The sequence below is a fragment of the Phaethon aethereus genome (assembly GCF_964289735.1).
Source record: "Phaethon aethereus genome assembly, chromosome: 8".
Lineage (NCBI taxonomy): Eukaryota > Metazoa > Chordata > Aves > Phaethontiformes > Phaethontidae > Phaethon > Phaethon aethereus.
Genome location: NC_138584.1, coordinates 31,027,836 through 31,043,897, shown reverse-complemented (window position 1 = coordinate 31,043,897; position 16,062 = coordinate 31,027,836). Strand labels below are relative to the sequence as shown.

At 41.7% G+C, this 16,062-nt stretch overlaps 1 protein-coding gene across 1 annotated transcript; it reads left to right on the top strand.

Annotated features, from left to right (window-relative positions):
• Positions 1–5,850: 5,850 nt before the first annotated feature.
• On the top strand, positions 5,851–6,817 carry TACSTD2 (tumor associated calcium signal transducer 2; the record flags this gene model as incomplete). Its single annotated transcript, XM_082003082.1, is given in 6 exon segments — positions 5,851–6,016; positions 6,019–6,170; positions 6,174–6,284; positions 6,286–6,344; positions 6,346–6,429; positions 6,512–6,817. Coding segments are annotated over 6 exon segments (822 nt in total). The 3' UTR covers positions 6,762–6,817.
• Between the last annotated feature and the right edge of the window lie 9,245 nt (positions 6,818–16,062).

The window sequence follows — 16,062 nt, the reverse complement described above, 5'->3', positions numbered from 1 at the left end:
TAATACAGTTGTATTAATGGGATTTAACAGTGATATTCCATAAGGAAAGTTTTGAGTAAGACATACTCTTGAAGCGGTTTGTCTCCTGAGAAGAGGACACGGTGCAGTGTTGAGCATTTGATAGGCACACAAGGGCTCCACATTTTTTAAGAGTTTATTAGCAGGGTGCTGTGGGAGGAAATACAACTGCTAGTACCATGGTAGTCCAGTATTATCACACGATATTGTACGTGAACTGGAAATACCACATTTGTGATGCGAAGTAATAATTTTGTTGTCAGGAGCCATGGTAAGAAAATAACCTACTTTCATAATTTATTTTGACTGTGTGGTTAATAATACAAGTTTGGAAGTTGCATGCTTTTAAGAAGATAAAAATCTATTTTACTAATACTACTGGTTCTGCTACCAAACACATATATGGCATTAAATATTTTTATTGGGAAGCTCTTTCTCTTTTTTTTTTTTCCATTCAGCAATTCTTTTAATGCTAGCTTTGTTTTAGTGTACCCCTTGTGGATTAACATGCTATTTCTTTATGTAAAACTAGCTGTTATGCTTTGCCAGGTTGTTGCTCGGGAGATGGGAAATGGCTGAGTAGCAAGTGGAATGATACAATTTAAACTGAGAGAGTCAACAGTTTCAAACAAAAAAAAACCCCAAAACCCCCAAGCTGTAACTTTTGGCCAATATCCTTTATGGGCATTTGTTGGCCGCGTCAAGTTTTGCTATCCCAGTTATCAGCAGTGCTTTTTCACAGAGGTCTGTGCCTTGTGTTCCAGGGGAGGGGAATGCCCACATTCCTTTTTTTTTATATAAGTAGCTCTCCAAGAACAATTCAGTTGAAGAAAACAAACAAAAAAACCCATGGGCTAAACCACACCACCCAACCAGGCAAACAAAAAAGTTATGTTGCCGTTGATACCGAGTACTTTTTCTCCTTTTGCTTGCTGCTTTGATACTCCTGACTGATGGTATACAAGAGTCTACTAATAAAGACTGTATATGCAGTATCTTGAAAGGTGTGTTCCGCATTTGTGATAGCTGCTTCTCTCTCAAGCCTGAGGTCTGGCATTTACTTTCAAGTCAGCAAGAATAACGACGTGATTCAGCTAAGGTTAACACCGCTAGAGGGACCTTTGTCACAGCTGATACAAAAAAAGGGGTTTGAACCAAGAGCAAAACTCTTCGTACCAGTGCGTGTGAACTTCTGGCTAGTGATTAAATGTCACGGGCAGCAGCCGTGTACCCTGGTATAGATTTGTTTCACTCATTAAAGCCTTCTGCTTTAGTCTCCTTCAGAAAATTACCCAATGGTACTTTGGGGCAGGGATGTCAAGATGGTAGATCTGTATTTTCCACGCTGTTTTCACAGATAATCCTGGCAGCAGGATGACTGAAGTAATGTAATGGGTTTGTTTTCATGGGCAACTCTAGGGAATTCTGAAGGTGACCATCAAATTATTTCAAACAACTCTATTCATTGCCTAAATTTGATTCAAGTGTGTTGGTTCTAGCTCTATTTCTGCCAGCAGCAGGAGCCAGATTAATTTCCCTGCTGTGCTAGCAGAGAATTTGGTCTGCTGGGCATTACTGACCTCTGAGGACATCATGTTGTGTAGGGGAAAGCGAGGCTGTGGAGGTGGAGAGCAAGCAGGGTGGAGGTGTAGGGCACACCTCGAAAGGCGCGTCAGAGCGGTGCGCCCTGGGTCTGCACCGGGAAGGAAACATGCTGTGCTGTCGCTGTGAACCCCGCTGAGGAAGCAAGGGACGTCGGGGTGCGTGCAGGGCAACTTCATCCGGCCCCACAGAGCCGGCGTGTGGGAAGTAGCTGGTTGTTAACATCCCAGTGAACACTGTAATCATATTTGATACCGAACAAAGTATTTAATGGCCTAGATAAAAGCAGTCTGGTTGTTTAATTGGAAATGTCTTGCTGTTTTACACAGACCTAGTGCCCTATTTTTATGAGATTTAGAATTGTGCCGAGAAATTGTTTCCATGGAAGCGGAGATCACTAAAGAAGTAATGCATTCCACATTTCCTACAGGATTTTTCCTTTTACAGCCTGCTGTTTTAAATACTTAACTCTTGTAGTGCCACTACAGCTTAGCATGGATTAAAGGAAACTATACTTTTTATTTTGTTAGTGTCATAGAGGCATTACATATATATCTATATAAATAGATATTTGGAAATACTTTTGTCTTTAAAATAAGTCTGTTCTCTCCTTATTTACAGAGGGGGAAATCCATCAGTACAAAAAAGTCAATTGAAAAGTGCACACTTTTTTGGCAATTTATGCAGCTCTGTCAGGGAAACTTAAAATTATTCCTTCTTTGCCCTTCTCTTGCCACTGTTCTGCACTTTTTGCTTGGTGATGGGTATATTCTAAACCCGTCGCCATGCTTCTGGCCCCCTGTGAGGGAAGAGACGATGCAGTTTTTAATTAAGGTAACAGCAATGAAAATCTTCTACCAGAAGGGAAAAGGGACCGTCTCATTTAGTTATCAATGATTTTTCTTCCATATATTACTTTTGACAAACTCCTTTTTCTCAACTTCACTGTGTCTGTAAGAAAGGGAAACTCAAACAATATGAGGCTGAGACTATGCACGAACATCTGTAAACATGATACAAGCACAGCACTATTTACTAAGAAGTCCTGCTTCTGCCTACCAGACTCCAGCACACTCTTAGTGTACGTCGGTGAGCTTGTGACTCAACATGAATTTCACCACAGAGCTGGTAAGAAGAGGAATTGAACCTCTGTAAAAAGGACCACAGCCTAATGCTTCAATGCTGACACCTTACCTGAGACCTTCATTTACTGATGACTATTCTCTACTAACCACAGATACCAGTGCCTTATACTTAATTTTTGGTGCATGTGCTGGTATTGTTGGCACTGCTCTCAGCTTACTCCTGCGTGCAGAACTTAGCCAACTGCGAATTCTCCTAGGGGATGACTAAATCTACAATGTAATTGTCACCACCCATGCCTTTGTAATAATCTTCTTCATAGTAACACCAATTATAATTGGAGAATTTGGGAAGGGGCTAGTATCACTTACACTGGGTGCCCCTGACATGGCATTCCCACACATAAACAGCATAAGCTTCTGACTACTCCCCCTATCTTTCCTACTCCTACTAGCCACCTCCACCATGGAAGCTGGAGCAGGCACAGGATGAACTGTATACCCACCATTAGTCAGCAACTTAGCCCATGCCGGAGCTTCAGTAGACCTAGCCCTTTTCTCCCTCCCCATGGCAGGTGTGTCCTCCATCCTAGGAGCAACCAACTTCATCACAACTGCTATCAACACCACCACGCTCACAATATCAAATCCCCTTATTTGTGTGATCTGTCCTCATTACCACCATTTCACTACTACTATCACTCCTAGTTCTTGCCGCTGGTATCGCCTTACTAACAGACCAAAACCTAAACACCACATTCTTTGACTCTGCTGGAGGTGGCGACCCAGTCCTAGATCAGGACCTCTTCTGATTCTTTGGCCACTCAGAAGTCTACATCCTAATTCTACCAGGCTGTGGCATCATCTCACATGTAGTAACATACTACGTGGGCAAAAAAGAACCGTTCGCTATACAGGAATAGCATGAGTTACACTATCCATTGGATTCCTCATGCTCACCACATATTTGCAGCAGGAATGGATGTAGACACCCGAGCATACTTCACATCTGCTACCATAATCACCGCCATCCCAGCTGGCATTAGTCTTTAGCTTACCAGCTACGCTATGTGGAGGAACCATGAAATGAGACCCACCAATACTATGGAGCTCGAGGCTTCATCTTCCTTTTCACCACTGGAGGCCTAGCAGGAATTTTCCTCGCAAACTCCTCACTAGACATTGCCCTTCATGACACATACTATGTGGTTGCCCACTTCTACTATGTCTTCTTGATAAGGAGCCATCTTTGCTATGCGAGCAGGATTCACCCACTGATTTCCACTATTTACAGGCTATACCCTACACCTCATATGGCGCTTTCTAAGCACAAGGGCAGCGCAGCTCTCGGCCGTACAGAAATTGCCATCACTTCACCGAAGCTGATTGTGAGCTGCAAGTTTACAGCAGTTGATGCTCTGTCCTCCAGAGAGAAGAAAAACAAACCTACTCTCTCTAAAGTTCATAATGTGAAATAAAGACAAGATATGAGTACATAGGTGACTGTTAAATGGATTTTGACATTGAAGGAGACGTGAAATTCTTTTTAAAAGCAGATTATTATAGGTAAATGAAGGACTTGGAAATTAAAAATGGGAAAATAGTTACTAAACTATTATCAAAGAATCATCAACATGACAACTTGAGATAACTAGCAATTTTTATAATAATTTAACTGTAGATCTCAATTACTTTCTAAGAAAGGTAACAATGGTTATTTTTATATAAAGAAGGGGAAATGGAGAGGTGTGATAATGTGCCATAAAGGAGCCAGGAATAATTTGAAAAACTTGTCCCATCTTTGCTCCCTCAAGTAGCGTGTTTCTGTGGCTTATTTAGAAATAGGTCTTGCTGCAAAGTTCGACGCCAGATTGTGCCCTTCTCTAGTGGCAGCGGGTATTTACATCTGGAGCTCTTATTTTAAACCTCTACCATGCTATAAATACTCACTGGCAGCCAGGGTGACTTCCCACTGTTCACACAGATGCAAGCCATCACAACAAGTAGCCCAGCTTGCATTGATTTGAAGCAGGGCAGGCCCTGGAAAGAGCAGCACAGGTAAAAGGAGCTGACTGCAAGGCAGCGTGGAAGTTGTGTGGATGGGAGAATGGTGTATACACTGTTGTGAGGTCGTTACTGGTCCCAAAAGAATGATTTATAAAGTGTCTGACTTTAACAAATCAGATGAATGGGACTTGCTTAATGCAAACTGGAAAATATCTTTCAGCTGCTGCCAAAACACATGGAAATGGTAACTCATGCTTTCTAGATCATTAGGACACTTGGGAGCTACTGGAGTGTACTGCGAAAGGCATTACTCACAGTTCAGATTGAAAAATTTCTTCAGAAACGGCTAACAACTTTGTAAGGGTAATGCAAGCATAAAAATCATCATTCCTAGTACTGCCTTGGGATGAGTATGTGCCAAAGGAAATGGGGGAGAGAAACTTTGTGTGCTGGAAGCTGAGACTGGGCTCCTGTGCTCTCCATGTAGGAGTGTGGCCATCAAACTGATAAACAGTCATTCCTCCTGAATCAGCAGCTGCTCCAGGCAGCATACATAAAACTCCAAAAGGCTTTATTTCATAAGTACATGAAAGTAGAAAGGAGGAAGTCCGTAACTGATAAGAATCTAGACAGTTGAATGATACAGAAGTTGTGTGATGAAAGACGGCAGGAAAAACCATGATGGAAGTGGGGAAGTAGGATTTCTTCCAACAGAAATGGAAGAAGTTCCTTAAACGTGCATTTACATAGTACATAAAAAGTCTACTGAGGGAAAAGGGCAAGCTGCTTGTGCTTTAATCCATAAGGGAAGCCCAGGGCAGGAGCTATGCTTCAGGTTGGCTTTATGTCCCTTCCCTGTTGTTTCCTCATCAAGCAAGAGGGATGGCAGGCATCTGGAGGCAGGCATTGGTGCCGCTGCCTGAGAAGTAACAGATGGAAGTGCAGCTTGCTGACTTCTCTAGGATTTGGGTACAAGATGCCAGTTGTTTTGGAAGGAGAACCTGTTTGGTGGGTGCAGTTTGAATCTTGATAAAGGAGCAGCACACCAGAACGTAGAAACGAGTAGACTCCATGAATGGATTAAAGCTTCAGATATTGCCTGCTATCACTCAGGACTTTATCCACGCTTTTCGCCTGCAATATGGAGCCTCTGTTTGGGGTTTTGCTGGGTTTGATTCTGGTCGTAGCTTCATCAGTGCAGAACAACTGTACCTGTGCGACCAACAAGTGGACGGTATGTGCCCAGGACAGATCTGGGAACTGCACGCACACGCTGGTAGGCTCAAATCATATGGTAGACTGTTCAGCTCTTTGCTGATGAAGGCAGAAATGATCCCCCTGAAGGAGGAGCACTTCTGGGGCCATCCCCGTGGGCTGTTATATAATGATGGCATTTACAATCCAGACTGCGAGGACAGTGGTATCGTCAAAGCCAGGCAGTGCAATCAAATTGATACTTGCTAGAGTGTGAACACTGCTGGAGTAAGGAGAACCGAAAAGGGTGACAAAAGCCTGAGTTGTGGTGAACTGGTTAGAACAAGCTGGATCTACATTGAACTGAGGCACAAAGAAAGGTGCCTTCGATGCTCCCGATGTAGCAAACGCCCTGAAACACCTGTCTGAGAGGCGATACAAACCACCCCAAGTACATCTCAATCTTTAAATATGATTCCCCAATTATCCAAATCTGCCCGAACCAGCATGACTCTCAGAAATCTAGGTGTGATGTAGATAGATATAGCTGATGTAGCCCATTACTTTGGAAAAGATATGAGAGATGACTCCCTATTTCATGCTAACAGTACATGCACTGTCTCCATCAATGGAGATGCTCTGGATATTGGAAAAATATGGATTTACTATGTTAATGAAAAGCCACCAGAGTTTTGCATGAGACAACTGGTTGCTGGCATTAGTGCTGTGGTGATGCTGGCTGCTGGCTTTGGCATCACTCTGCTGGTTATTCTGAGGTGGCTGTGGACAAGAAAATATGAGAAAATTGAGATTAAAGAAATGGGTGAAATAAGAGCACTAAGCTTACCACTGCCCTGATCTGAAAAAAGAAGAAAGGCAACAACAGGAAGAAAAGAAAGAAAAAAAACAAGCACAAAATATAAATAGCCTCAGTGTATGTGGGTGAATTTGGAGAGGTTTTATCCTTTCTACAGGAATTTGTACAGTGATTGTTCTAAATTATTCTCGCTTAGTGAGAATGACTTTTTTGGGGTTTGGTTATAAACTAATTTGAGAATCAGTTACCTAAATATTTTTAATAAGTCTCAATATAGAGGCTAAGAAAACTGTTACAGCTGTCTTTTCAGCATAACATAGAATGCTTTCACTAGTACTGCAGGCCTGATTCAAGCTTGCTTAAATACTCTTTGAGTGGCTCTTGGGATATCTACTTATTGAAATTCAAATACTTGTGTTGGCATAATTGGTTTATATAGAGAGAGCTGCTTTTCTGTTGGCAAAGACTTTTTAAAAAATGTGGGATTTTTTTTTTTTCTAAGTTGCTGTAACTTTTTTTATCAACAAATAATTTCATAAATATTACTAAAAAAAAAAACAAATAAGGTTTTGATAAAAGCCTCTGGTGCTGTAGAGTATCTTATACAGTCATTTGTTAGGAAACATTCCTGCAGTCACTTCCAGGTGTGGAGATTCCAAGTTTGTATTCAGGCAGCACAGTCAGCTATTCCCACTTGTGCTCTTTAACAAGGGTCTGACACTCCTTGTCAGCAAAGATCCCTTGATCCCAATGCAAGTGTAAGTTAACCTTGGTGTTCTGCCCAAATTCAAACTCTGGTAATAGCTTTCTGTCTACCTAAATTCCCCTTGCAATTTTAATGGGAGGAGATATTTTCAGTGTTGCACAACTTCACAGAAATACTACACAATGCTTCAGGACAAGCTGAAAAAGAGCTTTATTCTAGTAGAGCTGCAGGGGGAATTTAACAGCAGAGTGTAATTACTGAAGTTGGAATTTGGCCAAGACATTAGAACCAGACTTCTTTGCTGCTTACTCAACTGCTGCACTCCTTGTTTGGGAGGTCATATCCACTATGAAGGCCATTTTAAAGAAAATAATGCTAGTTGTTAAAGGTTGAAATATTGGCAGTTATATTCTCTGTACTGCCTGTGGATGTCTGAAGTCACATCAGTCTAATCTGCTTACGTTCAAAATAAGACCATTACACCTAGGCACTGCAGCAGGGTCAGCTCTTTTATTCCGTTGATTAGTTTCAACGTTACTAGTTTGTAATGTTAGTAACAGTCAGTAATACGCTACTTCTACGGCAAACCATTGAATATGCACCTCTTGATTCTACTGAATAAATAGGACAACAGGAAAAAAACAAAAATGCTTTGATTCTGGTTTTGCCTTTGTTTATACAGAAGAGAAAGAGACTTGCTCTTTGGGGGGTGGCTGTGTTTGTTTAATAATTTTTAGCTCAACATACACCATCTCCATTTAACCTCATTCTTGTTCACTTACCTACTGGAAAAACTTGTGCTTTGGATACACAGGATGGGGTGGATGCATCACATTTCCCCAAAATAAGGTATTTATGCAATTGCATCAGGAGTATTAATACACTCAAAAACTTTTGGAGCGGGGTCTATAATTTATTGTGTGCCTTATGGCAACACATCCAAGCTGGTTGTTTTTCGGTCAAGTATATGTATTAGTACTGACAGAAGATGAAGTGAGAATTTAATATCTAGGCTGAATTTTCCCAAGCCATAGGAAAATTCAGAACTTAGCCTAACTCCACACAATTTTGCAATTAGGCTTTTTATAAAATGGATTAAATTAAAAATCTGGAGCTGAGTAGCCCTCAGTGCTGAAGAAATGTAAGATGAGAATAAGAACTTTCCAAGTACTTTGTGTAACCACTTTTTTAACTTACGCAGAGCTGATAAAAGCTATGTGTTTGACAGATTGGTGCTGTTCTTCCATCAGAGATCAGAGATGTATCATCTTTTCCGGGGATTTACTGTGGCTTTCAACATTCTTTTAAAATCACTGCATTTTTCTCATTTCTGTCAAAAAAATTCAAAGTGAATGATGGGATTTTATATTAAAATAGTATATAAACATGGTGGCATAATTTTGATTAGGAGAGGTAAAAGTGACTAATTGTTGAAAAAATCTTAACAGGTAACAGTTACAGCATCTTGCTTTGGCTCCTGCTTTTCATTTCAGAAGCTGAGATCGAGAAGAGAGGCTGTTGTGGTGCTATTCATATTTTTTATTAATCATTAAAGGACTGCCCCATGAAAATCATGTGTTGTGGACAGTTATTTCCTTGCTAGCTATCAAGCACCAGTAGCCTGCATGCTGCTAGGGGACTGGAAATGCACTGCGGCCATTTAATAGGAGTGCTAAGGTATGTGTCTGCAATTAATCAAAAGAATGGGAAGATTAATTGCAGTGCAGAGCTCAGAAAACCTCTCTTTGGACTAGATCATTCTACTTAAATAGAGCTATGTAAAGCTACTGTAGGATCCGGACTTTAATAAACCAAACATACCCATTGCTCCTGTCAACTACTCATTTCTCTCCTGCTGCTCCAGTCATTCCACCTCTCGGGCTATATATTAATATCTTTTTTGCACATGGTAGATCAAGTATTTTACAGTAACAGTCCATGATATTCATCTTGTTTGACTTCCTATCCACTGCTGATGTTCTCACTGAGAAGGAGAAAATGAACTCCTTGTAAGCTTTGAATTTTGCAAAATTAAAATGCTTTTATTATTCATTCTCATTTAGAAATGTCTAACTCTGAAATTTCTAGTTATCCTTTTCCTGATTACATCATCCTGTTTTAATGGCGTGTTTGTTGTATTTAAGTAATCAGGCTTTATACTCTTTGCAGTGGGTTCTGTGGGTACAGCCAGCATGGTGATAGTGATGCTGGCTTTATGTTCTAGGCAGCACTGGCACTTTCAAGCAGTTCCCTGAACAATATGATTAACATCAATCTGCTATCAGTTTCTGCGGGGTCTGCTCAGGCATAAATGTCTTCAGGGGATTGTTTTGGTTTGGAATGCTGTTTTAATACTCTGTAGGTCTAAATACATACATATTTATGCATCTATCCGTGTGTAGATACAGAAATAAACCCATAGCTGATACGAAAGAATGCCTTTGTGCTATTACCTACCTGGATTATATAACAGAGGGTACGCTTGCTTTAACTAAGCTAGAGCTGTCTGTTTCTTAAATTATGTTCTGCAATTCCAGCTGGTGAAGGGCTGCCTTAGAAAGCTCAAAATAAGTACTGGCAGAGAAAAAAATCCTGTCTCTGTGCTATGACTCTGAAGAGGGTAGTACTGCCCTTTCTGTACAGTGCTACTACCTTTGTGCAACTGCATAAAGCCAGTTTTGGCCACTGCTTTTAACTTTCAGTTAAAACTTTTTTAACCACTCAAGATCTGTGGACAGTGCCAGAAGCAATGCCTGCACTACAGCAAGGAAATGAAAGATAAGGATTCATGGAAAGATTAAAACCCTCTTAAACTCTGCTCCCTCTAGTCCTCCTGGTAAAATCCATGCCTCTTTATGTAAGCAAGTTATGTATTCGAGAAGGCATTGACACCAAATCCCTGCATTAGTTTGCAAATGCCTGGTGTGTGTCCACACGTGCATTCCCACACATACTTAAAGACACACACATCACTATTTGTGTTAGAGCAGGCAAGCCCTAGGGAAAGCTTTGTGGCAGCAGATCCTAGGCGGCATTCAGCCAGCCTGCAGACTGCTCTAGCTCTTATCAGCGGTAAAATAGCCCAAACCGGCTGCTGTTCTGCAACAACAAAGAGAATCGTCGTCTTGTCCCATCTTCCCACCCCCCCTCCCCGATGAAGAATAATCTCTTTATGGATGTTTAGACTGGGATTATGGCCAGACTAGGTTAATGATGTGAAACAAAATGCCTGCCGCATAAATGCACCCTGATCCTCCTGGTTTTGATGGTAAAACACCAGCGTGTCTGTGATGTTAAGCACTTAACGACAACTCGATACAAGATTCCCCCAATAGTCCTTAAAATGTTTAAACCTCGGGGAACCACCTTAGAAAAAATCAAACCACTTTTTCAGAGAATAGTTAAACAAATTGGCCCTTCCTCCACCTCTCTTTAATTGGACCAGTTAATGCTATTAAACAGATAGTCTTCCTCATGCAGGTATAATTATCCTTTCCAAAGCATTTCCACTGATTTGCCTCAGGGTTTTAAGTATCACAATTACCTCTGATTTAATGCTAAAATTAATCTTGAGTCATTACAATTGCTATCAGAGCAGGAAAAATCAACTTGTAGAACTTTTATAATTATTATTCAGCAGTTCTAACAAAATGTCTTGTACCAGAATTTATCTAGTTAAAATTTCATACACGCCAGGGCAGCCTGACAAGATTCACATCTCATTTTCATGACGATCCCTATTCCCTGAGGAATAACACTCTTACAGTCCTACTCCAGCACAAAGCAAGCACCACAGAAACAATTAGGGAGACTTTGTATTATCTAAATGAAAGACTGAATGAGAATGCATTTCTAATTTTCCACTGAGAGTTTTACATGTGGGTCCAACAGTATTGGTGGCATAGGTACCCAACCTTTTTCACCTAAGTTTCGTTTGAAATAAATGTCTGTCCTTGCAAGGCTTGAAATAAGAAATCTCAGCATTTTTGCTAGTCTGGTTGCACCCAGAAAAGCTAAGTGGAAAAACTGTAAAGTAATTGGATGTGGCTTTGCTGTAGCCACCGCACTGTGCAGTGCAGACACACTCATTTTTAGCACTGGTCTGTTGAGTTCTCCTTCTTTCTTCCTAACTTCATGTGCTCATTTCTGTTGTTGGAAATAAAATAGCTTTATAATTGCGTCAATTTTGCTGAAGGACTTAAGCAAAATCTCTCAAGTATAGAAAGTTAACGAATGCTCCTTTTTTTCAGTCTCTCCAAATAAATGTTGCATTTTAGAGATTTAGTAGAAGAATTCTGTCTTATCCACTATTTTCACTTATATTTTTATGCAGGTCAGCTGCTTCAAAAGAAGTTTGCAAATTATATGCAAGAATTAGAAGCTAGGAGAATAAAAACTATTAAGTGAGAGATTCTCAGAATTTCTGCCAGTTTTGCAACTACTAAGCATCCAAGTTGCCCTTTAAAGTGTAATTGTTGCCAGATCTGGCAAGCTAAAAGCAATGCTGAAGTTCATTTTCATTACTTCATCTTAAGGCCCTCACAATCAGAAGTTCCTAAAATGTATTTAATCTGAATGTTTGCGCATCTGGTTCCTGAACTTGCAATATCTAGTCTATATTTATATTACCCCAGAGAAGAAGAACAGTAGCTAACAACACACTTAACTCTGGGTTGACCAGCATCCTGGGCCAGCAAGGTACTCAACACTAGTGCAAGTCAGCATTAAGACTGGCAGCACTAAGTGATTCCCAGGAATGCCAGCGCTGAATAAATGGCACTAACAAACTGGACATCCAGGATATCAAAATCAATTCTGTAGTAGGAAGGGATACCACAGCCTTTTGTGGCTTTCCTGAGAGTCTTTCATTAAAATATTGTAAAATAGCAAACAAAAGAAAAGACCACTCCTTCTTTACAACCTCTTCACACGTATTTTGGAAAGAAAGGACTGTATTGAATTATGTAACAATTTTTAGAGGAACAGTTTTGCAGTACACTTCTGTTTGGTTGAGTAACTTAATCTTCTGGATTTTGAATCTACTTTTTTTCTTACATCAACAACATAGATAATAACCAGATATAGTTATTACTTATTAACAAATTCTTAAATAGCATCTATTAACTGGTATGTCAGTGGGGCAAGGGAGGGCAAAGGACTGTTAGTACACAATACAATACACTCAGTGGATCAAGACAGGATATTCTAGTGAACAACATTTGGCAAAACCTTGGTATTTATGAAAATTGTTGCCTAGTCTTTTAAGTGAATGTGAACTCCTGAGATTTCAACTGGCCAAACAGGCTAAGTGGCATTAAATCCAACTTCTGACTTGCAGAAGGCTGATGGAGTGCATTGTTTCTGCCTAGATTTTAGCCCAATGCTAATAAGCAAAAGTGAATTGCACTGAAACTTGAGTGACAAAACCATCAATTAATACTTAGGTTTTGCTTAGACTTACACAAAAGCCAAGTATTTTATTATTTTATAATAAGTTTTTTCATTTGAAGCTGAAGACTGTACATTTTAACTGAAAAACTTTTTAATTGTGATTATCAAAATTGGCAGTAGGGAGACTTTTACTACCAAATTGTTTCCACCTGAATATAAAGAAAAATTTTTTTTATATTTACAGTGAAACTGCTTTTCATTACTTTTATTGTACTTGACATTTGCTTGTGTGAATAATTTCATACATATACAAAAATGTCATTCAGTTATATAGAGAGATACACAAATACTAATGGACACATCTACATCGGAAAATTCTACCTGCTAAAGTGTTAATTGGTTAATTGTACTAACGACTACTGCATAGTGTATTTGTACAGTGTACATGGAGAGCAAAAGCTTTGATAAGCTCGTATCTAGTCAGTCAAGGGGTTTTGACATTAAGTGGTTTCTTCCACAGCAACTCGAAGCAAAGATTTGGGGACAGGTAACAATAAATGACTCTGTGAGCTCCATCCTACCATGTACAGAGTTCACAGGTGTTTCATATGCATTTCATCTCTGAAAAAAAAAAAAAAGGCAGCTGTGAAAATGCTTCATAATCTGAACTCATTCTACCCATCAGATTTTCAGCAATGAAATTCAGTGCCATGCTGAGGCTCGTTAGAAAGCCTATACATCACTTAGGACCGCTAAGTAGGTCTTATGCAGTCTTAAGGCATGAAAGCTTGCTTTCTGGTCATGTTCAGAAATGTGAATTACAGTCTTCATTTGAAGAAGAGATGACACTAGTAAGCAAACTCTCAGCTACAAAACAAGTCTTAACCTATCTCTCTAAAGCATAGAACTTTCTATCTTATTTCCTGAGGAAAAAAAAAATAGTTATATGCATATATAATCATTAAAATTCAAGAGGAGCCATGGTATGACTAGTTAGAATGCCTTTTTTACTATATGTCTATTTAGAGAAAAACACCACTTTGTAACTATCCAATTGCTCAACTGTTTACCAGACTTTCACACAGAGAGACATTTAGCCTTGGTATCTGATACAGAGATCCTATAATTACCTGTGGTGCTGCTTGTCTGCTTTTAAGTTTTAATTGCAAGTGATGCCAGTTGGGGAGGCTTTAGAAGTGCAGAATGTAGAACACAATTTTTAGCTCCGTCCTTGCATACTCAAAACATTCATTGAGTTTAAGAGGAATTTAGGCAAGTCAGGAATGCAGAAATAGCTCTTACGCCCCCTTATGCTGACAGAGTTTAAAAATGTACTTTGAGAAACAAGTAACAGCAAAAAGAAATAGCAAAGAAAAAAAAAATCAGCAGACTTGAAATAAAGTGGAGACTGTGAGGTGGAAGAATGACATTCGCTTCATGGAAGAAATGGTAGAAAGCCTTCATGCTTGACTTGGGAATGGAGAATTTTAGATAAAGACAAGAAAAGCAAGCAAATACAAAGTCTAAGAAATAAGGATGTTAAAAATCAGGAGACATTCATGAGAGCTTCCATCTCAGTTCTTCATTTCTTGACAGATGGGACACACACTGGCCTTAGGTGAGACAAAGTGCTTTGCTGCTGCTACAGCTTAGCTGACTTTGTGACTGCAGCTGGCAGTCACAAAAATTAATGCTCTGCTAATTGACTGACAGATTTTACTCTTCATGCTTCTTATGATAATGGCAGCTGGGCAGGTCTTAAAGGAATTGTGCCTAATGAAAACAGACCTTCTACCTATCACTATATAAGGTTTCTTCTCGGCCTGGACTCCAAGATCTGGTCACTATGTATTTTCCTTGGCAGTGGACATCAATGCTTAAGAACCATCACAGAAGAGGGCCTCAGTAATGAAAAGGGATGAACGAGTGAATATCTCAGCAAACTGAACAGCACTTGACTGTGCTCATACACAAGAGTATGTGACTGCTGAAGGCAGAGATCTGTGTTTCTTTACCTTTTGCAATGAGAGGACCTTTGTTCACAGAGAAGCCTGAGGGCTTGTATGAAGCCTGGGCTGCCCTGTCATTACCACACATCCCAGGCTCATCCTTTCATTCAGCAAATACATCACATCATTTAAGATGTACTTCTATCATCAGCTAGATGTGTAGGCCAAAGTTTACATACTAAGTTAGCAGCTTGCCATTTCTTGCATTTGGGAGACGCCAACATGACCTCCCCACCTACCACTGCTGCAGCAGAGCCGACTGCTCCCTTCCACAGGAGTCACCAGTCCTCTCTGGTAACAGGAAACACTTCAGGTCTCCAAAACTAGCAGCAAGCAAACCCAAGTCATAACACCCCTGAGTTCTGAAAGCTGGAGAGGCCTTAAGGTCTGGCTCAGAACCTCTTAACAGCCAGGTCCAGCCGTGAGATGAGGTAGGGCAGCTCACAAGCCTCACAGCAACACCGTGGGTAAAACCAGGGGAAAGGCAACACAGAGGAAAGAACGGCAGCAGCATGACTCCCCACTTCCCTCCACAGCCGAGCCGTAGCTGTCCGCTCCGCCACAAAATGGCGGCTGAAGTCGCCTCGGCCAACCCCTTCCCCTCGCGCGCCGGGGCTCGAGGCAGGGGGCGGAGCCTCCACGAAGGGGAGCGTGAGGCGGTCGCGCGCGGGCCTTTCCCGCCTCTCCCCTCGCCTCGGCCCAGCACTGGCGGCGTCCCTGCGTCGGCCCGGTCTGACCCCTCCTCCGCCGCCTGCCGGGGGGTGAGTAGGGGAGCCCAGTGGAGGAGACCTTTCCCGGAGCGGATCCCAAGGACATCCAGCTGTGACAGCGGCCAAAGCTGCCCTTCCCCGCTTCCACCCGGGTCGGGCGCCTCAGAGTGACACGTCTCCCTCTTCTTTCCCCCTCCCCCCGTCTCCTCACGCCCGCCCATATCACGATAGTGGCGCCAGAGCCGAGGTTGGGGAATGCCGGGCGCTGAAGGCCGGCAGCCGAGGTCAGCACCCAAGGGCGGCTCGGGGCGCCAGGCCGCTGCCAGAAAGGGAGAACAAGGAAAAGACGGGCGGAGCCGACCGTGCGGTTCCTCTCTCTGAGGGGAGCGGCGACGCCGGCGGCGGGGGGGGGGGGGGGTAAGCGGTGGCCGCGGTTAGAGCCAGCGGCTGAAGATGGCCGCCGCGGGGGCCCCCGAGCCGGGGGGGGGGGGGGGGGCCGAGACCTGCCTGGTGGGGTGGCGTTTCC